Here is a 26,035-nt window from a genome sequence, read left to right as displayed (position 1 = left end):
GACATCCTGGTAGCTCTCCCAAGTCATTGAATAGAGGGCAGGTTGCACTTGGTGCGCTTCATTTCTATGGAAATAGTCGAGCACTTTGTACTCCACTATCTATATTAGGTTTGCAGAAGAGATCCATTTAAGGGCTCAGTCAGACGGGCGTTTTTTCGCGCAATTTGCGCATGCGTCCGGCGATTTTATAAAACCATTGCTTTGCAATGGTATCAGACACATGAACGCTTTTTATGCGCTCGTCCGATAAATTATAGAACAGAAATCGCAGATCGCACCTATCTGCGTTCTGCGATTCCTGTTCTCTTCTTTATATGCGCTCAATGGGGCCGGCGGCAGCAGCGCCGCCCCTATTGAGAACATATAGTAGACAAATCATTCTCCTCTGCCACAGCTGTAACAGCTGTGGCAGAGAAGAATGATGTTTGCCCATTGAATTCAATGGAGCTGGCAATAGAGCCGGCTCCATTGAAAGCAATGGGCTGCCGGCGATCGCACAATGAATTTTCGGGAAGGGCTTAAAAATATAAGCCCTTCCCGGGAATTCATCCAGAAATGTGTAAAAACAAAAAAAATATATATACTCACCTGGTCCCGGCAGACGGCTGGCAGTTCTCCTGAACTGCTCTGAGTAGTATTCAGCAGCCGGGGATTTAAAATCCCCGCCTGCTGAATGAGCTGCCTCTGATTGGTCACAGCCTCACCAATCAGAGGCAGCTCTCACTTACCCATTCATGAATTCATGAATGGGTGAGTGAGTGCTGCCTCTGATTGGCTCAGCGCAGGGACCAATCAGGGGCAGCTCTCAGCTGCCATTCAGCTGAGAGCTGCCCCTGATTGGCTCAGTGCAGGGACCAATCAGGGGCAGCTCTCAGCTGTCATTCAGCTGCATTGAATTCAATGCGCTGGACAGCTCCGGCCTGTTTCTATTGAAACGCGGCTAGGCGCAGTTTTTTCGGGCTATTTTTTGGCCCCGGTCACTCGATTTGCGGATGCGCATCCGTCATGCGATCCGCAAATCGCAGGAAAAAACGCCCGTGTGACTAAGGCCTAAGTTTGCATTTTGGTCACAAAATTGAATTTTAAACAATTTTTGTTTACAATCCTATTTTTATGCAAAGTTGCCTGAAGGTCCTTTTTGTATTATATACGTATTATGTGCTTTCAAAAAATATTTTTAATGCATTTGTTCATGATTGCCAAATATTACATGGCAGCGTTGCAGTGTTTTTAAGAACTGAAGCTCATGTTGATGTAGATGATTGTGATCTTTGCTCACCTTCAATCTATTAATTTTGTTGCTTGTGTGAGTTTTATGCATTAATGTATTAGTTAAAATAATTCTTGTCACAAAGTTAAATAAAGCTAAACAAAGCTTTCAAGAGTCTTTCAAGACAATTGCTATTGTCAGATTAGCTCCTTTCACAAAATATGTAGGTTTTAGCTGCGCACTTACTTTTCGAGGTTTATAATCCCTGTATTTTACACTGTAGGCTGTTACTTTTTGAAAATTTCCAGATTTTTTCCTCTTCAATTCTGATGATTTTTTTTTAAAGATATGTGTTTGTAGACATAGCCCTAAGTTATATATCTGAATTCTGCACTTCTTGAATGTTTGTTTTTAGGAGCTGTGGTGTCTAACTTAATTGTTGGGAAACCCTTTTAACCACTGTTACTATTTTTTTGCCATGTTCTGATCCCTAGGGACGTTCCCACTGCTTGGACTCCCAGCGATCAATCATTTATTACCTACCCTGTGGATAGGTGACAAATTATTTTGATGAGCTAACCCCTTTTAAGGACCCTCTTCATAGGGTGTTAATTGCTTGAACAATTATTTTGTTAGAATGATCATTTCCAATCACTGTCCCGTGTAGACATATGCAGCAATTCAATGATGAGCGATAATTTACTCGTTTGTCCTTGACTGTATCTTTGTTTAGAGAACATTCCCTCCTGTAAACAGACATCTGCCTACAGTTTGTGATGGCACATCGTTAGGGCTTATTTAGACGTCCATGTATTGGCCGGGTTTTCCCGCCCCCAGCCGATATACACTGTCCTTCTCTGCAGGGGGAGGAGGTGGAACAGGAGCATGGCAATGAGCTCCTGGCCCCTCTCCGCTATTTGCAATGGGAGGGGACGGGGGGACTTAGCTCCACCCACGTCCTGTCCCTCCCATAGCAAACAGTGGCGAGGGGCAGAGAGGGGGCAGGAGCTCATTGCCATGCTCCCGGCCCACCCCGCCTTCTCCCTCTGCAGAGAGGGACAGAGTATATCGGCCGGGGGCGTGAAAACCTTATTCCAGCTGCTGTGTGTGTGCCTACCTACCATCATACCTACTGCATTATGAAGTTCTGTTTTCTTCTTTTCTATCGTTGGCAGCATGAGTCATCCCCTCCTTCACTGCCTGTTATTCGAATTGTTATATCTACTGTCCACTGCCTGTTGTGAAATAATGCCCATCACTTGTAACAAATTACAAAGAAGAGAGACCCCTAGTGGCCAACAATTTAGAGTGCTTTTTCAGTAAAAAAAAAGAAAAACAACAATATAATTTTAGGTAAATAAAGTGATTTGCACTTTCCCTAGTTATCACACTGGCTATCACATGAGCACAAGTTGTTTGAAAAGTTAGTGACCAATCAGTGTAGCTCAGTACAGCCTGGTATTTCGCTCTAAATTGCTAGCATTAGGCTACTTTCAGATGAGTCTATTTTTACTCTGTCTTTGGTCTGTGTTTTGCAGACTGTAATGTAAAGGTAATGTAAGTCTATGTATCTATTTAAAAGTCTGTATATATCATGGCTTTGTTTTTAAAACACAGCATGACCTACTGCACTTTTGTCTATTTTTGCATCTCTATTTGCATTAATTTGCATTTCTTTTCAATTGAAAATACAGATCTGTATTTCACCTATAGAAAATAACACCAGTGACCACAAATACTGAGGCAAATACTGTTAACATATAGTTACATTCTCATCTGTAACACATCCGTATTACGTACAGATCTGTATTATGGATGTGTGACAATACACTCATCTGAAACTAGCCTTGGCAGTGCTGTGTAATAGAACCCTTATTCTTAGCCTTTTAACCCCTTAGGCCTCGGTCGGCTGCGGCGTTTTTTGACGCGATTTGTGGAATCGCGTGACCGGTGCCAAAAAATCGCCGTAAAAATCTGCTTCTAGCCGCGTTTCCTTTGAAACGGGCCCGATCACAGGAGCGCTGTCCAGCCCATTGAATTCAATGGAGCCGGCAATATAAGCCCTTCCCTGAAAATCATCCAAAAATGTGTAAAAATAAAAAAAAATATATACTCGCCTTGTCCGTGCAGCCGAAGTTCAGCCGCAGCCGGCCGGCAGTTCACCTGAACTGCTCTGAGTAGTATTCAGCAGGTGGGGATTTAAAATCCCTGCCTGCTGAATGGGCTGCCTCTGATTGGTCACAGCCCTCACCAATCAGAGGCAGCTCTCACTCACCCATTCATGAATGGGTGAGTGAGTGCTGCCTCTGATTGGCTGAGCACAGGGACCAATCAGTGGCATCTCTTTGCTATTGAATGACAGCTGAGAGCTGTCCCTGATTGGTCCCTGCGCTGAGCCAATCAGAGGCAGCACTCACTCACCCATTCATGAATTCAAGGTGAGTATATATTTTTTTATTTTTACACATTTTTGGATGATTTTCAAGGAAGGGCTTATATTTTTAAGCCCTTGCCGAAAATTCATCCTGTGCTCGCCGGCAGCGCATTGCTTTCAATGGAGCCGGCTGTATTGCCGGCTCCATTGAATTCAATGGGCAAACATCATTCTTCTCTGCCACAGCTGTTACAGCTGTGGCAGAGGAGAATGATTTGTGTAGTATATGTTCTCAATGGGGTCGGCGCTGCTGCCGCCGGCCCCATTGAGCGCATATAGAGAACACAAGGAATTGCAGATCGCAGATAGGCGCGATCTGCGATTTTTTTTTTTGTGTCCTATAATTTATCGGACAAGCGCATAAAAAGCGCCCATGTGTCCGATACCATTGCAAAGCAATGGTTCTATAAAATCGACGATCGCATGCGCAAATCGCACGAAAAATCGCCCGTGTGACCGAAGCCTCAGTGACAAGCCCATAACTTTTTACAACCTGCCAAAGGGGGCCTTAATCCCTGAGGACGTAAAAACGTGTCCTGCAGGGATTAATGCCACATGGGCTCTGGACGTGACCAGTCATCCTGGGCTGCGGGCAATCCCCCCCGGCAATGCGATCGGCGCTATCCAATGGATAGCGCTGATCGCAGAAAAGTTGAAAAAAGTTTTTAAAAAGTTAAAGATTCAGCTGCCCTCATGGATCGGATCCATGGGGGCACCTGAGAATACTCACCCCTGTCCGCCGCACTACTCCCCGCTGTCCTGGTCCTCCGGGCCCCAAAGTCGGCCTTCTGCGCATGCGCGCCAGGCGGCATTACGTCAGCCGCATGCGCAGAAGGCCCGGAGCCGCGGGAAATTTAAAATCCCCTGGCTCCCAGCTCCTGTAGGCAGGAGATGTCAGCGGGTACCATTGGATAACGGCGATCGCGGAAAAGTGAAGAAAAGTTTTTAAAAAGTAAAGTTTCACCTCCCCTCATGGATCGGATCCATGAGGGAAGGTGAAAATACTCACCCCCTTCCTCCAAGTCCTCCCGCCGCTTTCAGGATCCACCACCGGCTTCTGCGCGTGCGCCGATGTGGCGCGCATGCGCAGAAGGCCTTTGAGCCCGGCAAATTCAAAATCTCCCTGCACCCGGCTGTCACAGATAGCCAAGTGCAGGCAGATATGGATGGGGACCGCTGTATGCGGTTCCCAGTCACATGATCACCGTTATCCATCATATAAAGTTAAAAAGTAAAAAAAAAATAAGTTTAAAAAGTTTCATCTCCCCTTACGGATCGTATCCATAAGGTCGGATGAAATTACATACCCAAGGTCCCCGGATTTGTCCCCTGATGGAATGTTGATCCGCGGACCTTACCCCAGCTTCAGCGCATGTGCCGTCAGCATGATGGCGGATGCATGCGCAAAAGTGAAGGACTGCCCGGGAAATTTAAAATCTCACTTCTCCTGGCTACCAAAGGTAGCCAAGAGCCTGGAGATATCACGGGGGCCGCAGTATGCGGTTACTGGTCATGTGATCACAGTTATCCAATGCATAATGGTGATCACGTAAAAGTTCCCAAAAAAGTGGAGGTTTCATCTCCGCTCACCGATGCGATCAGTGAGAGGAGATGAAACATCTTCTCGGAGGCTTCCGCATTTGAATCCAGATGCGATTATCCTCTATGGACCCTTTCAGCTGCTGTGCGTGCGCCCGCCGGCAAAGTGCCAGACACATTCGCAGGAGCTGGGGAGCCCAAGAAATTTTAAATCTCCTTGCTCTCGGCGACTAACGGTCGCTGAGTGCTTGGAGCAGTGACCGGAGACCTCGTTGAGCGGTCCCTGGTCACGTGATAAAGTAGCGATATAACATTAGGCCGGTCACCTGACCGGAGAGGAATTACGGGTTCTGCATGCACTTGATCAGCGGTAATCCACGGATCAATCACGTGCATTGGATTACACAATTCCTCCCACTTAGCGAGTCGGAATTACGTAATCCGCTTGCAGAAAATAGAACACCGCATGTTATATTTTACCGCGGATATCCGCGACCTACAGCCCATTGTTCTCTAGGACCATGGATATACCCGCAGCCCATATGCAAATACATAGTGTACGGGCTGCAGGTACCCAGGTCATCTCTTAGTGACGGCGCGGGAAATATAAACAAAAAACGGTGTACTGCGCATGACCGCATGTGTGAGTAGACAGTTATGCGCAGTACATTACTTGGCAATATGCAGCGCCACGTCCGGGCTCACAACTGGGATCCGCTGTGAGCCTCCGCAAGCGGATTCCACATATGGCCGTGTGAGCCCGTCGTTATTCAGACCGCTACCTGTAATACGTAATTTACAAGAATCTCTGGGAACGTGTGCCTTCCTGCAGTTTCCGGAGCAGCTTGCTGAGCGCATTCTGTGTGAGACCGCAGCAAGATTACGAAGCCTCACAGAGCGCCACTTTTTACACCCCATCCCCACCGCTGAGGTCACGAAATACCCCCAAAAAAGCATGGAAGGAGGAGGGATACATGTGGCCATTCCAACCAGCCTCCGTAATTACCCCTGTCTTTAAACATAAAACGAAGTTTACATTATTACTTTTATTTAATATTTAGGGAATGCCAAAAAATGGGGATGCGGGGGGGGGGGGATTATTTTTAGGAAGTCAATTTTTTTCCATACAAGTGGGCAATGGGGCCTAAAATTTATTCAGTTGTACCCTGAAATCCAACGGGCATTCCCTCCATTACGGGCCTATCCATGTGTCCTATAAGTAGATTAGGGCCACAATGGGTATGTTTCTGAACACGGGCCAAACGGGGGTATCCATTTTGGGGTAAAAGTTTTCATTCATGTGTGTACTGTACAAAAAAAACTGTTTTTAAATTGACACAATTGCCAAAAAAAGGAAAATTGTATTTATTTTCCTTCTGCTTTGCATAGATTAATTCAGAACTGTGGGGTCAAAATACACAGTACACCCCTAGATGAATTCATTAAAGGGTCTAGTTTTCAAAATGGGGTCATTTATATGGGGGTTCTCTATCGTTTTGGCCGCTCAAGGGCTCTACAAATGGGCAATGGGGCCTGGAATTTATTCAATTGTGTCCTGAAATCCAACGGGTGTTCCCTCTATTGCAGGCCCTGCCATGTGTCTTAGAAGCAGATTAGGGCCATAACGAGTATATTTCTGAACATCGAACAAAAAGGGGGATCCATTTTGGGGTACAAGTCTTCATTTATATGTGTGCTATACAAAAAAACTATTTTTAATTTGACACAATTGCCCACAAAAATGAAAATCGTAATTATTTCCTTCTGCTTTTCATTCAAAAATTGTGGGATCAAAATACGTAGTACATCTAAATAAATTTATTAAAGGGTCTAGTTTTCACAATGGGGTCATTTGTGGGGTTTCTCCATCAATTTGGCTGCTCACGGGCTCTACAAGTGGGCAATGGGGCCTATAACACCTTCAAGCAAAATGTCTGTTCTGAAAGCCATAGGCTGTTCCTTTTCATTTTGGGCCCCGTTGTGCATACAAACATAAAAGTAGGGCCACTATGGGTATGTATCTGAATACAGGACAAACAGGGGGATCCATTTTGGGGTGCAAGTCTTCATTCATGTGTCTGCTGTACAAAAAAAAATGTTTTTAAAATGACACAATTGCCAAAAAATGAAATTCGTAATTTTTTCATTCTGCTTTGCTTAGATTCATTCAAATACTGAGGGGTCAAAATAAGCAGTATACCCCTAGATGAATTCATTAAGGGGTCTAGTTTTCAAAATGGGGTCATTTGTGGGGGTTCTATATCATTTTGGCCGCTCAAGGGCTCTACAAGTGGGCAATGGGGCCTAAAACACCTTAAAGCAAAATCTCTGTTTTGAAAGGCATTGGCTGCTCCTTTTGGTTTGGGCCCCTTGGTGCATACGGACATAATATTAGGGCCACAATGGGTATGTTACTGAGCACGGGATAAACAGGGGTATCCATTTTGGGGATGCAAATCCTCATTTTCATATGCACTCTAGAAAAAAAAACTGCCTTTAAAATGACATATATGCAGAAATCGGAAATTTTATTTTTCTCCTCTAAATTGCATTACCTCCTGAAAAAAACCTGTGGGGTCAAAATACCCCTGACCCCCCTCAGTGAATACATTTAGCGGTGTAGTTTTTAAAATGGGGTCGTTTGTCATGGTATTTATCATTCTGACACCTATGAGCCTTTGCAATCTTGGCTTGGTGTAGGAAAACAAAGTGTTCCTCAAAATGTTGATAATCAATGTTAAATTTGTACGTCTCCTAAGTGGTTAAAAAAAACGAAAGCTTTTCAAATGTGCGTCCACAATGAAGTAAACAGATGGAAATATATATCTTATCAAAAATTTGTACAGTATGTTTGCACATATTTGATATATTGCAATTGAAAATGTGAAAAAAAATGACAATTTTTTAAACATTTTCCCAATTTTGTCGCTTTTAATAAATATACACAAATTCTATCAGACTATTTTCACCACCTAAATGAAGTACAACATGTGGTGAAAAAACAATGTCAGAATCACTTGGATATGCAAAACCTTTACGGAGATATTCTATGTTAAAGTGACACATGTCAGATTTGCAAAATTTGGTCCGGTCATTAAGGTGCAAACAGGCTTGGTCACTGGGGGTTAAGTTACTGATAGTAGATAGATGGATAATGACTGAATATGACTTTAATTTCTAATTTCAACTTTTCTATGTTTTAGGTGGCAACTCAAGCAGAGTCTCCCGACAGCGAGGCCCATTCGCCACAAGATGAAGAAGCTCTGAAATAAAACGTGTCCTGAAGTCTGGATCACTCAATCACAAGAGTATATAGCATGGGGTGCACAACTTCAGTCGTCAAGGGCCCCAACAGGTCATGTTTTCAGGTTCTCCTATAGTAAGAACACCTGTGGCAATGTCTGAGGCACCAACAATAATTACACCACCTGTGCAATACTGAAGAGACCCAGAAAACATGACCTGTTGGGCTCCCTTGAGGACTGGAGTTGTGCACCCCTGGTATAAAGTATTCTGTGATGGATATAGAGGTGCTGATGAAAAAGACATGAACTATTTAATGTTCCTGGATGACATAATTTAGGAGCTTGTACCCTCATGATTCTGATATACTCACCATATATACTTATAAGGCAATTGCTTTTGTTATGGAGGGAAACATTTATTAAATTAATGGAATTACATGTTGTCACTTTAATTCAAAATCATACAAAAGTTGTGGGAAAAGAAGAAATTTCATTAAAATCTAAGGACTCTGAAGAGCTGAGGCTTCAGACTCGCACATTTCAACATGTCATCCACATGAATAAAACATATGTAAAGCATTAAATAGAATTAGCAGAACAGCAGGAGCCACCTTATCCATAGTATGTAAGATGCTTGGATACTGTGTTGGCAATAGGATATAGAAATATTATGAGAAGGTCCAATACTCTTCAAACAACCCCTTGTTGCACTTCTTGTCTGTTTCATGGGCCGATTTCTACAATAAAGATTCCATGCATTGATTGAATCAAGATTTTGAAGCAGTAAACGATGCTACTGGAGCACAGATGCAACCTTTTTAAGTATCGTTGTCTTTGCACTTTTTTTTCCAAAGCAGACACTAAAGAATTTAAAGGGAACCTGTCAGCTTGAGCATTCTGTCAAATCTGCAGACAGCATCTGGTACAGCAGGAATAGCTGAGCAAATTGATATATACAATCCCAATTCCAAAAAAGTTGGGACTCTGTTGTGTAAGATCTAACTAGATATGAAAAAAAAATGCAATGACTTGTAAATCTCATACAACCATATTTTATTCACAATAGAACCCAAATCCGGAGGTGGGAAGTGAGACTTTTTTCTATTTCATTTTTTAAAGAATTAACTCATTTAGAAATTGATGGCAGCAACAAATCTCAAAGAAGTTGGGACAGGGTTAACAAAAAGTAAGTAGTACTTTTGAAATTCTCCAAAAAGAATCTCACATTTTGATTCATCTGACCAGAACAGTTTTTCATTTTGCTTCAGTCCATTTGTTTGGCCCAGAGACGATTTCTGGATTGTGTTGATATATGTCTTCTTCTTTGCTCTTTTTAAGTACTTAAAATAAAGTCAAAGCAGTAGAAATGCAGTCCTAAGCTCTTACTCACAGGCTGAAGGTTGCGGGTTCAATCTCCGTGTGGTTCAGGTAGCCGGCTTAAGGTTGACTTAGTCCTCCATCCTTCCGAGGTTGGTAAAATGAGTACCCAGCCTACTGGGAGAAGCCAAAAAAGCAAATAGGGCTGGAGTAGAACAGGCAAGAATTGTTCCTGGGGGGGGTAAAGATTGTATGCTTGGGGATCTGATCTTCACTTCATGTCTCCGAGCCAAGTTTGCAGAGGGAATTCCTGCCATGTCATAGATTCCCAGCAACCAAACAGGTGAAGAAACATTGCTTTTTTATGACAGGGAACTGATTATTTCAGTTCTCTGTCACATTACTGGATCTGTTAGTGATCTGATCACATGTTAGTGTGATAGCCTGACTTTGCCAATGGCACTTCCATTAGATCAACACATATATTAAAGGACTTCTGGCACACAGACTAGTCTATTAGCCTGTTCATTTGCACAGTGTTGGGCAGATAGGGGTTCATACTGGTGTTGTGTGACGATTGTCATTGAAAGCAGTTCTGATATGGGTCAGCTGGTATCAGTTGGCTTCTAAATAGATCATTGTGCTATATTACATCTCAACCTAATTGACAGCTTTTTTTTTACAATCTTTATTTATACAGATGTATTTAAAATCCAAAGAAAAGATGAAACAATAAAGTCAAAAAACTACCCCATTTGTGTTTTACATAATTCTCAGGGCTTCTTCCCAGCCCAAGAGAGTCTCTGATTGAAGGAACTGAAGTGAATCAGATTCACTTTAGATTAAGAAATGTAATAGTTTTATGTATGTCACTCAGACAGTAAGTAAGTAAAATTTACTTTAAAAAATCTGTTTGCAGAGTATTGAGTGTGGATTCTTGTTGAATTCAAAAACCTATGACAAATTCATATCAGTGAAATGTCATGTTTTTGTAATAGAAAAGATCTAAGCACTTCCTGAAGAAGGTGTCATTGTCACTATTGATTCATTTTGTATTTGTAGATAGCAGCCAATTTTTAAAGGAAGAGATTGTATCACTTTATTGTGTAGAGTGAAATACACACATTTATGTATGAGGTCTATACATTCTGAGGAAGTGGAGTATTCTGGAGAAAGCAATGCATCTCTTAGACCTAACCAAAAACATGCGCAATTACAAATAGTTAAGGAATTCAAATATATGGGAGTTGTGGTATCTTCTAAGCCTTAAGACTATACGGCTGCCAATCTGCTTCCATTAGTACGAAGGTTTGAGGATAAGGTCAAGGTCTAGAATCGTCTCCCATTGTCTATAACTGGCAGGGAAAATTTCATCAAAATAGTTTGGATGCCACAACTCCTTTTATATACTTCAGAATTTTCCAGTTTAGATTCCATCACAATATCTTTAGACTCCATACGATATTTAGGAGTTTATTATGGAATAAAAAATCTGCTAAAATTCAATTGGGAATCTTTCAAATAAATAAACAGTCTGGAGAGTTGGCAATTCCAAATGCTTGGATATTTTTACTAGCATTTCAATTGCAACAGTTGAAGGGGTGGGGAGAAAAAAATGGGTGGAGGTAAATGACAGATTGATTTCTAAAATGACAGGTTGCAGCTCTGTTATAACGGTATGTGAGAGAGGGATTAAAGAAAAAAAGGATTATACCCGAATACAGCTTTAATAGTTAAATTATGGAATTAATTTAAGCAGATTTTGCAATTAGCCAGATTTACTATATGCCCTCTGGAGGAACCCTAAATTACCAGAGTTTTTTTTAAGATGGAGGGATTTCCTCCATAGGAGAACAGAGGGGTAATCTTTTTAGAACAGGTACAGTCTAGGGGTCTTTTTCTATAGTTTTGAACAATTTAGAGAGCTTTATGACGTTCCCCATAGTTATTTTTTCAGTTCCTTCAGTTACAACATGCGTTTGCTGCTCGGGCCCAGTTAGTATCTGTGCTTATAGTCAATACCTATTGTCAATGCTATTTAAAGAAATTTACAGTATCTTGTCAATATTGGTCTTAATCCCTGAACTTCTATATTAGGTATTGTTGATGGGCTTGGTGGGAATACTCTATTGGGAAATTAGAGAGCATGGTATGAGGTGTGGAAGCTGATTCCTTCCCATTGGATGCAGCCTACACCCCACCCCCGAAAGTAGGAGATCTTGTTGCAAAATGAGATTTATACTTTTGGAAAGGGGGATATAGAACAAAAGGCTGTTTGGCTAAGTTTAAGGAAATTTGAGTAAGATGGTCTGATACATATAATGGATAGTTCACATCAAGTGCTGGTTGCATTGAGTTGTCGTAAAAAAGCTGATGCGAATTTGGAGGGGATGAGGGAGAGAAGTGAGAAGTTTTAGTTTTTTTGTATGTGCCTAAATAAATAAAATATATATTGTATGTGCCTAAATAAATTATAAAACTTATTAAGACACCTGCAAATATATATATGATCATTCCTGTGTAAAAGCACAAGAACGGGGGCGTTAGTTATCATCTGAATGCTCTTTTGGCATGCCTCCTGGGGAGTATTACTCAATAACAGGAGTATCTGAGGCATAATACATTAGGCCATTCGAGTCATCACTTTTCTTTAGTTAAGTTAGCATTAAGATTTTAAATTGTATTAGGTCAGCAGGCAAAACATAAGCATGAACTACTGCAATTCTTTTATTACTGACATATTTTATTCATGTATCCGCTCAAGTACATCTTGGGAAGATTTCAGTAGGTAAGTGGTTAGTGCATTGCCTATTATTTTTACTGATTACAATAGACAAAGTCTTACAACTGAGGGTAATATGATAGGAACGTTTAGCTACCTTAGAAAGTGCTAGAAGTCAGTCATTATATGTGTAAAATGAGATTTTAATTAAGTCAAATTTAGCACAAAATATTAAAGTACTGAATACATTTCCAATATAAAACACATGATTTAATGTTTGCATTGAGTTGAAGGAGTTTCAAGATCTTAAATAAATTAAATTGACACTCCAGTGGGGAGCTCAATATTGATATGCAAGTTAGTACCTACAGGACATTATTACTTGATACTTATTTTCTTCAGATCTTGCTCTTTAGCTGCTTTCCTAGCTTAGCTCTATTAGTACAGAGCTGTAATATGTGACTACAGTTTAGCTACAGTGTCTAACATAAAGTAGTCTGGGACACACCTCCTGTCTCATCATTGGTTCAGGCTGCAACAGAAGCAGATGAGACAGGGGTGTGTGTTACAGACTCCTGCAGATGAAGCGGTATAGCTAAATTATAGTTACAGATCACAGCCTTGTTCTAATAGAACGGAGATAAAAAGCAGCCTAGAAGTAAAATACATATTATATTCGTGTCAAAGTGATATTTCCACTCTGTCAAGGAGAGGTAGTGGGGCCCACACCACATGGCGTATATTGATCAAAGTAAATAAATCACCCACTAAAACAAGTTCAAGGATCATCTCACATATAGCTATGGCCTTATTCACACTGCTAATTTAGCTGCGTCCAAAAATCGTGACCATGTGAAGCATTGGATTCCAATGTATTTATTCAGATGAACGATTTGTGGACGTGTAAAAAAAAATTGTGCCAGAAAAAATAGTACATCGGCGACAGTTTTCTGTCACGATATTATACACTGCGTCAAGAGGTAGGAATTTTGCCAAGATATGCTGGAAACTCTCATAGACTTATATGGGAGCTGAAAAAACAGGAAGGGGTGGGGGGGGGGCAGTTTTCCTGCGTCCAACACTGGGAAAAGAAGACAGCTGGCTCTATTTAAAGCATTAGTAGTCATTCTAAGGATTTCTGCCAACCGAGACCTATCTACACTGCAGCCGCCTGTGTGAATGGCCAAGAACACACTAATTAAGATCATGGCTGCATCTCAACTATTATTCATTCATGCAATTTGTTTTTTTGGCGCGATTGGGTGAATGTAAAAATGCATACTGTTGTGTGAAAGAGGCCTACGGGTCCTTTTAGACATGCTGAGTATTGTTTGAATGAGCGAGTGGCATCACCGCTAGCTCATTCGCTCTCATGTAGCCTGTTTGGACTGGCAAATGCATCGTTGACTTGTTCCAATCAGAATCATTCAGTCTATCACATTCTCTGTATAAGCGAAGGTGAAAGACTGAATGATTGCTGTTTAAACCTAATGATAAGTGAATGAACCAACAATGGTTTATATGCCTGCATAAAATGAACGATTCTCATTGATTGTTCAGTTGTAGGCTCACGTTCAGACCAAACCATTATTGTTCACTTTCACTTGTTTGAATGATATTTTTGAACAATAATTTTGCCATCTAAGACGAGCGATTTTTATATGCGCTCAAAAAGAGCACTTCTAAAAGAATCAATGAGTTCCTATAGGAGCGCTCACATGAGAGAATGTAAGCGTGCTAAACGGAGCGCACCTAACAAAGTTAGGAAAGCATTTCAGGAGTTTCCATTGACTTTTATGGGAGCAGGAGTTAATGGAGACTCCTGCGCTGGGAATAGATACCCCACTGCTTAAAGCAGGGCATTTAAAACATGCTGCCCAGAAAGCACATTTTAAATGTCCCGCTGTAAACTCCTGTTAGCCCCTACAGGGATGAGGGGTCTTCCCGAGAGTTCCCTTAATCCCCACGGTGACTAACAAGAATTTGCAATGAGACATTTAGAAAGGGCTTTTGGGCAGCACCGTTTAAATGCCCTGCTTTAAGCAGCAGGGTATTTTTCCTTCCCCGCTGCTGGGCAATTGCCGAGCAGTAGGGGACTTCTTTCCCCCTCTCTCCCCAAGGGAATTCCCAATGGCGGGGCAGAGTCAGAGGGCTTTCCCTGAGAGTGTGGCTCTCCCTTTTATGGTTTGCTATAGGAAATCTGTGAGAATCCCTGTAGCCCCGGTACTCTCTGCACTATTGGGATTTCCCTATAGCAGAGAGATAGAGCGGACCTATTTGGGATTTCCCCTTAGAAAGGGGGAGAGGGCAGAGCTACATAGCTCCGCTCCATCTCTCCCTACTCTGAGGAAATCCTGAAGTCCTGTGGGGTTTCTCTTTTTCCTTGAGCAGCTGCGCTTCTCCAGGCACAGCTGCTTCAGGGAATGGGCAAATTTCAGGTGCATGAAGATCGGCTCTTCTGGGCTTAGAAATTGTGCGCAGTCACGCAATTTGCGACATGCAATTTTTTTTATTATTATTATTTTTTTAGCGCACATATTCATGCACTAAAAAAATGCTCGTCTGACCGAGCCCCAAGAGCTGTAATGAGGAGACACTAATCTCTTCCACACATAGAGACATGGTGAGGTCAAAAGCACTCCGCTTTGTTGCGATAAAAGCATATTTATAGCCTTCCTTATCAACTTCACTGTATTGCACTTGAGCACAGAATGTGAGATTATACTTAACATTGCAAAAATAAAACGTAGTCCCCTAATAATTCACACCTGCTTAACTTTAATTAACATCATGGTCAAATGGTGAAGCATAAACAATAACTAGTTAATTAGAAATGTTAAAGACAGGAGTTTGCCAAAAGTAAACATCACCTGTGATTCCCAGAATAACCTTGTGAACCAACGTCAGCATCTACAAAAAACAGGGTTGTTTGTCAGTAAAGAAGAATTTATTTATGAACTTCATTTGTATTTTATCTGCATATAGTATACCTGGCAATTAATTAAAAGAAAAAATAATTACATGAGTCCGGCATATAGCAAAACATTCAAATAGGTATTCATCAAGGATTTGATTATCAACTCCTGGAAATTCTGCCAGGAGTTAAGTATTCAAGGACTTTTTTTTACTCCTAGCAATCTCACGCCATTATTTCAAAGTACAGTAGTTGTACATTATTGTACATATCAACTGATACACAGTTACATAATACAAGTATTGACAGAATTAAGAGACAAATCCCAAAGTGGTAACTTGCGAGTCACAATGTGACCGCATTCACTTACATTAGGATTGGATGCAATAGACTACATTGCCATCTTTGACTGTGTAATGTGCTGTGGCAAAGTTGCAGTTTAGTTATAGCCTAAATGTGGAGAAATTGTAAACGTTTGCTGGTAAATATTTCAGTGTTTAAACTTGACACTAATATTATGCAATCTGAGGGTGACTACCCACTAGCGTTTTTTTTCACTGCGAAATTCGCAGCGGGTGTATCGCGATTTTGCGAGATCGTGATTTTAGCTTTACATGTCCCATAGCCCAAAGACCCCTGCAGAAAAAAAAATGCTGCGAATTTCGCAGTAAAAAAAACGCTAGTGGGTAGTCACCCTGAATTGGCACTTTTCAGCATTTAGGATGTGTGTGCAACAATGTCAGTAGCCAATACGTAGGTACCGTGTTTCCCCCGAAAATAAGACAGGGTCTTATAATAATTTTTGCTCCAAAATATTTCTTTTTTACATGTATAGCTGCCTGGAAACTATTTAAAATAATGCTAGGGCTTATTTTCAGGGTAGGTCTTATTTTCAGGGAAACAGGGTACATGTGATTACAAATTGGGACACCTATGGTGAGCCACACAGCAAATGGTCATGAGCCACTAGAGATGAGCGAGCGTACTCGGAAAAGCACTACTCGCTCGAGTAATTTGCTTTATCCGAGTATCGCTGTGCTCGTCCCTGAAGATTTGGGTGCCGGCACGGAGCGGGGAGCTGCAGGGGAGAGCGGGGAGGAACGGAGGGGAGATCTTTCTCTCCCTCTCTCCCGCCCGCTCTCCCCTGCTCCCCGCTGCGACTCACCTGTCAGCCGCAGCGGCACCCGAATCTTCAGGGACGAGCACAGCGATACTCGGATAAAGCAAAAGTATTGCTTTTCCGAGTACGCTCGCTCATCTCTATGAGCCACATATGGCTCCGAAACCACTGGTTGGGGACAACTGCTTTAATGCCAAACAGAATGTAGGTGCAGAACAGTCATGTATGAAGAAGGCATAGAGCAAGTGGAACAAGTAACAAATTGTGGCTGTCACTGTTATGGCTGTACTACTGCATCTGAAAAAGTGGTATACAAAAACATTAGTGTCTTTTGCCCATCACTTGTGCCAATCCTTGTCTCCCTGATAGAATACCTAACTCAGATGCCACAAAAAAGAAGACCCCCATATTGGAAAGTTTGACCACTGCTGCTTTGTAAAACTGCATTCTTAATAGCCTGTTTTAACAAAAACAAAATCATTTATACACTCTTTCATATTAGTATGATCTAATACTACTCTTTTGTGTTACCATATAAAATACACTATCCAATGATGTCTATTGTACAAGAATTGTAGTTTCTGTCATGCTGTATGAAAGAACTATTTTGATTAAATAAATGTATTATTGGATTACTATTTTATTGGCTTATCTCATGTCTACACATGTACTAATATTATAGGGGTTGTGAACTTTCCTATAAACATAGCTAAAATTATAGAGCACATGTAGTGTTCACATTAATGGCCTCAAGAGGTGAATTTAGATTTGGGTGTGAGATTGCCTAATTACATACCACTATTCCATACAGTGATAATAAACCTTTACACAGCACCACAATACTTTGCTGTACTTTAGATTCTAGGAAAGCAAAAAAAAAATACTAAAACCATAAGGACAGGTGACCACACCCATATGGGATTGTTGAACGTCCCATTCCAAAACCAAGGGCATTATTGTGCCGTTTGGTACCCTTTTTCATCTTGAAAAAAACTAAGAGAAAGTCAGCTCACCCAATCTTGCAGTTCATGATTGCAACTAGCTTCCCATGATGGTGAGTGCACGTGGATGCTCCATTAGACCTTTGGAGATATATAATTCTATCCCACTTTTCTTTATAAAAATCCCAGCACTTCTGTTAATTAACCTTTATTCATTGCATCATAAAAATGATCCAGGTAGTGTAATCATAACAGCAGCAAGCATTTCCAGCATTACTGCTTTTAATGGCATACCATATTATGGAAACGTGTAGGAGCTGTTATGATCACTTTACATGGATCATTTTTATGATGCAATGAATAAAAGTAAATTTTTAACAGAAGTGCTGTTAAAGAAAAGTTGGATACCCTTTTTCATCTATCACAGCTTTCATTCCTTTGAGCAGACACTAGAGATGAGCGAACGTCCTCGTCCGAGCTTGATACTCGTTCGAGTATTAGCGTGTTCGAGATGCTCGTTACTCGTGACGAGTACCACGCGATGTTCGAGTTACTTTCACTTTCATCTCTGAGACGTTAGCGCGCTTTTCTGGCCAATAGAAAGACAGGGAAGGCATTACAACTTCCCCCTGCGACGTTCAAGCCCTATACCACCCCCCTGCAGTGAGTGGCTGGCGAGATCAGGTGTCACCCGAGTATATAAATCGGCCCCTCCCGCGGCTCGCCACAAATGCATTCTGACAGAGATCAGGGAAAGTGCTGCTGATGCTGGAGCTGCTATAGGGAGAGCGTTAGGATTGATTTTAGGCTTCAAGAACCCCAACGGTCCTTCTTAGGGCCACATCTGACCGTGTGCAGTACTGTTGAGGCTGCTTTTTGCAGTGTTGCACATTTTTTTTTTTTTTGTATATCGGCCGTGCAGAGCATTGCGTCCAGAGCATTGCGTCCTGCAGTAATTTTACATAGTCCACGGCCAGTAGTGGTGGTGAGGCAGGGACAGTGAAAGAGATATCCAGTCTATATACGCAGTGGGCTTTTCCAAAAAAATTTGGGGAAAAAAATCTATTTGGGCTGCCTGTGACCGTCCTGACTGTACTGCGTCTCTGCTGGGGGTAGTTGTCCTAATTCATACGCAGCCAGCTAAGTGTTACAGCAGGCTTGCGCAAAATTCTTTCCTGCCTCTGCTGTGCGTTCCGTAAGCGAAGTCAGCCTCCAACCACAGGCCAATAAGCGGCACATTTAATTACAGCGTTCTGTTTCTGCACTACTGGTAATACAGCATGCTGAGGGTTAGGGGTAGGCCTAGAGGACGTGGACGCGGACGAGGACGCGGAGGCCCAAGTCAGGGTGTGGGCACAGGCCGAGCTCCTGATCCAGGTGTATCGCAGCCGACTGCTGCGGGATTAGGAGAGAGGCACGTTTCTGGCGTCCCCACATTCATCGCACAATTAATGGGTCCACGCGGTAGACCTTTATTAGAAAATGAGCAGTGTGAGCAGGTCCTGTCGTGGATGGCAGAAAGTACATCCAGCAATCTATCGACCACCCAGATATCTGCGCCGTCCACTGCTGCAACTCTGAATCCTCTGGCTGCTGCTCCTCCTTCCTCCCAGCCTCCTCACTCCATTACAATGACACATTCTGAGGAGCAGGCAGACTCTCAGGAACTGTTCTTGGGCCCCTGCCCAGAATGGGCAGCAATGGTTCCGAATCCTCTCCCACTGGAGGAGTTTGTCGTGTCCGATGCCCAACCTTTGGAAAGTTCCCGGGGTCCGGGGGATGAGGCTGGGGACTTCCGGCAACTGTCTCAAGAGCTTTCAGTGGGTGAGGAGGACGATGACGATGAGACACAGTTGTCTATCACTCAGGTAGTAGTAATTGGAGTAAGTCCGAGGGAGGAGCGCACAGAGGATTCGGAGGAAGAGCAGCAGGACGATGAGGTGATTGACCCCACCTGGTTTGCTACACCTACTGAGGACAGGTCTTCAGAGGGGGAGGCAAGTGCAGCAGCAGGGCAGGTTGGAAGAGGCAGTGCGGTGGCCAGGGGTAGAGGCAGGGCCAGACCGAATAATCCACCAACTGTTTCCCAAAGCGCCCCCTCGCGCCATGCCACCCTGCAGAGGCCGAGGTGCTCAAAGGTCTGGCAGTTTTTCACTGAGAGTGCAGACAACCGAAGAACTGTGGTGTGCAACCTTTGTCGCGCCAAGATCAGCCGGGGAGCCACCACCACCAGCCTCACCACCACCAGCATGCGCAGACATATGATGTCCAAGCACCCCACAAGGTGGGACGAAGGCCGTTCACCGCCTCCGGTTTGCACCGCTGCCTCTCCCCCTGTGCCCCAACCTGCTACTGAGTTCCAACCCCCCTCTCAGGACACAGGCACTACCGTCTCCTGGCCTGCACCCACACCCTCAACTCCGCTGACCTCGGCCCCATCCACCAATGTCTCTCAGCGCACCGTCCAGCCGTCGCTAGCGCAAGTGTTGGAGCGCAAGCGCAAGTACGCCGCCACGCACCCGCACGCTCAAGCGTTAAACGTGCACATAGCCAAATTTATCAGCCTGGAGATGCTGCCGTATAGGGTTGTGGAAACGGAGGCTTTCAAAGGTATGATGGCGGCAGCGGCCCCGCACTACTCAGTTCCCAGTCGCCACTACTTTTCCCGATGTGCCGTCCCAGCCCTGCACGACCACGTCTCCCGCAACATTGTACGCGCCCTCACCAACGCGGTTACTGCCAAGGTCCACTTAACAACGGACACGTGGACAAGCACAGGCGGGCAGGGCCACTATATCTCCCTGACGGCACATTGGGTGAATTTAGTGGAGGCTGGGACAGAGTCAGAGCCTGGGACCGCTCACGTCCTACCCACCCCCAGAATTGCGGGCCCCAGCTCGGTGGTGGTATCTGCCAGTGCACCGACTGCTGTGCGACGTGCCCACACGGTGGAAGTCTACGCTCCACATGTTGGCCAGGCTCTATGAGCAGCATAGAGCTATAGTGGAATACCAACTCCAACATGGGCGGCGCAGTGGGAGTTAGCCTCCTCACTTCTTTACAGAAGAGTGGGCCTGGTTGGCAGACATCTGCCAGGTCCTTGGAAACTTTGAGGAGTCTACCCAGATGGTGAGCGGCGATGCTGCAATCATTAGCGTCACCATTCCTCTGCTATGCCTCTTGAGAAGTTCCCTAGTTCCCTGCAAAGCATAAAGGCAGACGCTTTGCGCTTGGAAACAGAGGCGGGGGAAGACAGTATGTCGCTGGATAGTCAGAGCACCCTTCTGTCTATATCTCAGCGCGTTGACGAGAAGGAGGAGGAGGAGCATGAGGAGGATGAGGAGGAGGGGGAAGAGACAGCTTGGCCCACTGCTGAGGGTACCCATGCTGCTTGCCTGTCATCCTTTCAGCGTGTATGGCCTGAGGAGGAGGAGGATCCTGAAAGTGATCTTCCTAGTGAGGACAGCCATGTGTTGCGTACAGGTACCCTGGCACACATGGCTGACTTCATGTTAGGATGCCTTTCTCGTGACCCTCGCGTTACACACATTCTGGCCACTACGGATTACTGGGTGTACACACTGCTCGACCCACAGTATAAGGAGAACCTTTCCACTCTCATACCCGAAGAGGAAAGGGGTTCGAGAGTGATGCTATACCACAGGACACTGGCGGACAAACTGATGGTAAAATTCCCATCCGACAGCGCTAGTGGCCAAAGGCGCAGTTCTGAGGGCCAGGTAGCAGGGGAGGCGCGGAGATCAGGCAGCATGTACAGCACAGGCAGGGGAACACTCTCTAAGGCCTTTGACAGCTTTCTGGCTCCCCAGCAAGACTGTTTCACCGCTCCCCAGTCACGGCTGAGTCGGCGGGAGCACTGTAAAAGGATGGTGAGGGAGTACGTAGCCGATCGCACGACCGTCCTCCGTGACGCCTCTGCCCCCTACAACTACTGGGTGTCGAAGCTGGACACGTGGCCTGAACTCGCGCTGTATGCCCTGGAGGTGCTTGCTTGTCCTGCGGCTAGCGTCTTGTCAGAGAGGGTGTTTAGTGCGGCTGGGGGAATCATTACAGATGAGCGTACCCGCCTGTCAACCGACAGTGCCGACAGGCTTACACTCATCAAGATGAACAAAGCCTGGATTTCCCCAGACTTCTCTTCTCCACCAGGGGACAGCAGCGATACCTAAACAATACGTAGGCTGCACCCGCGGATGGAAGCATTGTTCTCTATCACCATCAAAAACGTGGACCTTTTAGCTTCATCAATCTGTGTATAATATTCATCCTCCTCCTCCTGCTCCTCCTCCTGAAACCTGACGTAATCACGACGAACGGGCAATTTTTCTTAGGCCCACAAGGCTCAGTCATAATTTTCGTAAACAATTTTTACACGTTTCAATGCTCATTAAAGCGTTGAAACTTTCACCTGAACCAATTTTTATTTTAACTGGGCTGCCTCCAGGCCTAGTTACAAATTAAGCCACATTAACCAAAGCGATTAATGGGTTTCACCTGCCGTCTTGGTTGGGCATGGGCAATTTTTCTGAGGTACATTAGTACTGTTGGTACACCAATGTTTTGGGGCCCTCGCCTACAGTGTAATCCAATTAATTTTTTGCCCACCTACATTAAACATGACATTACCTCAGCTGTAATGGGCAATGCAATGGGATATATTTATGTACCGCCGGTGGCTTTACTGGCACCCACCCATGCTGTCGGTCCACACGGAGTTGTAACTACATGTGTCCACTTCTAAAGAACCCCAGTCTGACTGGGGCATGCAGTGTGGGCCGAAGCCCACCTGCATTAAACATGACATTACCTCAGCTGTGATGAGCAATGCAATGGGATATATTTATGTACCGCCGGTGGGTTCCAGGGAGCTACCCATGCTGTGGGTCCACAGGGACTTCACAATAGGGAGTTGTACCTGCCTGTGTCTATGAATTAAAAACCCCGGTCAGGTTGGGGCATGCAGTGTGGACCGAAGCCCACCTGCATTTAATCTGACGTTAGCTCTGCTGTCCAGGGCACTGCAATGGGATACATTTATGTACAGCCGGTGGGTTCCAGGGAGCCACCCATGCTGTGGGTGCACACGGAATTCCCATTGCGGAGTTGTACCTGCCTGTGACTATTTATAAAAAACCGCGGTCTGACTGGGGCATGCAGACACCTTGACAGAATGAATAGTGTGTGGCACATAGGTTCCCCATTGCTATGCCCACGTGTGCAGCTCCTGATGGTGGTGGCACAGGATTATATTTCTCATTGCTTCTGTACAGCATTGTGGGCTATCGCCCCGCCCCTTTTAAAGAGGGTCGCTGCCTAGCCATGCCAACCCTCTGCAGTGTGTGCCTGCGGTTCCTAAATAGACATGAGGGTGGTGTGACATGAGGGCAGCTGAAGGCTGCACAGGGACACTTTGGTGTGCGCTGTGGACACTGGGTCGTGCGGGGGGGGGGGGGGGGGTTGGGCAGCATGTAACCCAGGAGAAGTGGCAGCGGAGTGTCATGCAGGCAGTGATTGTGCTTTGTTGGAGGTAGTGTGGTGCTAACCTAAGGTATGCATTGCTAATGAGGGCTTTTCAGAAGTAAAAATTGTTGGGAGGGGGGGGCACTCTTGCCGCTATTGTGGCTTAATAGTGGGACCTGGGAACTTGAGATGCAGCCCAACATATAGCCCCTCGCCTGCCCTATCCGTTGCTGTGTCGTTCCCATCACTTTCTTGAATTGCCCAGATTTTCACAAATGGAAACCTTAGCGAGCATCGGCGATATACAAAAATGCTCGGGTCGCCCATTGACTTCAATGGGGTTCGTTACTCGAAACGAACCCTCGAGCATCGCGAAAATTTCGTCCCGAGTAACGAGCACCCGAGCATTTTGGTGCTCGCTCATCTCTAGCAGACACCCAATATTAATGTCAATATTACTAGGTGGATACCACAGGGGTCGGTTTTGGGCCCCATTCATTTCAACCCCTTAACGACCGTCAATACGCCTTTTGACTGTCTGCAGGGTTAGGTTATGTATGAAGGTAGGTTGCACTGTGATCTCTTTTCATACATCACGGCTGTCGGCTGTTTCTTACAGCTGACAGAAGCCCACAACAGCTCCAATAAGCGACGCGGCTGATTAGAGCGGCTAATCCTTTAAATGCTGTTGTGAATTCTAAATTCAATGAATGGCTGAGCGCTGCCTTTGATTGGCTGAGCACTGTGACCAATCACAGGCAGCGCTCAGCTGTCATTCAATGAATGGCTGAGCGCTGCCTGTGATTGGCTGAGTGCTCAGCCAATCAGACACAGCCCTTTCAACAGGCAGGCATTTTAATTCCCCACCTGCTGAAAGAGCTTCAGAGCAGTGCAGGGAGACAAGCGGCTAGACGTTATATTTGAAGCCCTTCCCTGAAAATCACTGCAGGGGTTGCCAGCAGCCCATTGCTTTCAATGGGCACGGACCTTCATTCACTCGTGTTTTGGCACGTCCGTGGATGCGTAGTTTTGTGTGTGCGCAAATACACACTCGTCTGAATGAGCCTTTAGGCACTGGGATTTAAGAAGGTCATATTAGAGCTTGAGCAGATACAAAGGTCGTCAACTAAAGTAATAAATGAATGGTCAGACTACAATACCCAGAGAGGTTTGCATAATTGCGATTATTTAATTTAGAAAAAAGATGGCTGATGAGCAACCTAATAACTATGTATAAATATATCACAGGAATACTAAAATCTCTCCCATCATCTATTAATACTCAGGATTGTGACTGTAACTAGGGGGCATCCTCTATCTCTAGAAGAAAGAATGTTTCATCAGCAACATAGAAAGCAGTTCTTTACTGTAAGAGCAGTGAGACTATGGAACTATCTGCCTGAGGATGTGGTGATGGCAAATTTGATAAAGGAGTTTAAGAGGGGCCTGGGCGACTTTCTTGAGCGAAACAATATTATATGTTCTACTCATTATTAACTTCATGAGGTTTGTTGATTTGGGGATTATTACGATTGCCAAATTAGATTCAGGCAGAATTTTTTTCCCTTTAAATGGGGAAAATTAACTTCTACCTCATTGGGCGTTTTTTCCTTCTGGATCGACAGGGTAATAGGGTGAACTGGATGGACATATGTCTTTTTTCAGCCTTAGATACTATGTTATTATTAGAGATGAGCGAGCACCAAAATGCTCGGGTGCTCGTTACTCGAGACGAACTTTTCGCGATGCTCGAGGGTTCGTTTCGAATAACGAACTCCATTGAAGTCAATGGGCAACCTGAGCATTTTTGTATATCGCCGATTCTCGCTAAGGTTTTCGTTTGTGAAAATCTGGGCAATTCAAGAAAGTGATGGGAACGACACAGCAACGGATAGGGCAGGCGAGGGGCTACATGTTGGGCTGCATCTCAAGTTCCCAGGTCCCACTATTAAGCCACCATAGTGGCAAGAGTGGGCCCCCCCCTCCCAACAACTTTTACTTCTGAAAAGCCCTCATTAGCAATGCATACCTTTGCTAAGCACCACACTATCTCCAACAAAGCACAATCACTGCCTGCATGACACTCCGCTGCCACTTCTCCTGGGTAACATGCTGCCCAAACCCCCCCCCCCACGACCCAGTGTCCACAGCGCACACCAAACTGTCCCTGCCCAGCCTTCAGCTGCCCTCATGCCACGCCACCCTCATGTCTATTTATAAGTGCGTCTGCCAGAGGAACCGCAGGCACACACTGCAGAGGGTTGGCACGGCTAGGCAGCGACCCTCTTTAAAAGGGGCGGGGCGATAGTCCACAATGCTGTACAGAAGCAATGAGAAATCCAATCCTGTGCCACCTCCATCTGGAGCTGCACACGTGGGCATAGCAATGGGGAACCTATGTGCCACACACTATTCATTCTGTCAAGGTGTCTGCATGCCCCAGTCAGACCGCGGTTTTATATAAATAGTCACAGGCAGGTACAACTCTGCAATGGGAATTCCGTGTGCACCCACAGCATGGGTGGCTCCCTGGAACCCACCGGCGGTACATAAATGTATCCCATTGCATTGCCCATCACAGCTGAGGTAATGTCATGTTTAATGCAGGTGGGCTTCGGCCCACACTGCATGCCCCAGTCAGACTGGGGTTCTTTAGAAGTGGACAGATGCAGTTACAACTCCCTGTGAACCCACAGCATGGGTGGCTCCCTGGAACCCACCGGCGGTACATAAATATATCCCATTGCATTGCCCATCACAGCTGAGGTAATAATGTCATGTTTAATGCAGGTGGGCTTCGGCCCACACTGCATGCCCCAGTCAGACTAGGGTTCTTTAGAAGTGGACACATGTAGTTACAACTCCGTGTGGACCGACAGCATGGGTGGGTGCCAGGAAGCCACCGGCGGTACATAAATATATCCCATTGCAGTGCCCATCACAGCTGAGGTAATGTCATGTTTAATGCAGGTGGGCTTCGGCCCACACTGCATGCCCCAGTCAGACTGGGGTTCTTTAGAAGTGGACAGATGCAGTTACAACTCCCTGTGGACCCACAGCATGGGTGGCTCCCTGGAACCCACCGGCGGTACATAAATACATCCCATTGCAG

General features: G+C 44.7%; 1 protein-coding gene across 5 annotated transcripts in view; it reads left to right on the top strand.

The window, feature by feature from the left end:
• Window positions 1-9,799, top strand: part of LOC136582858 (transmembrane protein 272-like) — a 66,151-nt gene extending 56,352 nt beyond the window's left edge. For all 5 annotated transcript variants that reach the window (XM_066584129.1, XM_066584131.1, XM_066584130.1 and 2 more), the window contains exon 7: window positions 8,387-9,799. In XM_066584129.1, coding sequence (XP_066440226.1) covers window positions 8,387-8,455 — 69 coding nt within the window. In that variant the 3' untranslated portion in view covers window positions 8,456-9,799. The remainder of the gene's footprint in view (window positions 1-8,386) is intronic.
• Window positions 9,800-26,035: the final 16,236 nt, after the last annotated feature.

The sequence above is a fragment of the Eleutherodactylus coqui genome, chromosome 11 (assembly GCF_035609145.1).
Source record: "Eleutherodactylus coqui strain aEleCoq1 chromosome 11, aEleCoq1.hap1, whole genome shotgun sequence".
Lineage (NCBI taxonomy): Eukaryota > Metazoa > Chordata > Amphibia > Anura > Eleutherodactylidae > Eleutherodactylus > Eleutherodactylus coqui.
This window is presented reverse-complemented; position numbering and strand designations above follow the sequence as displayed.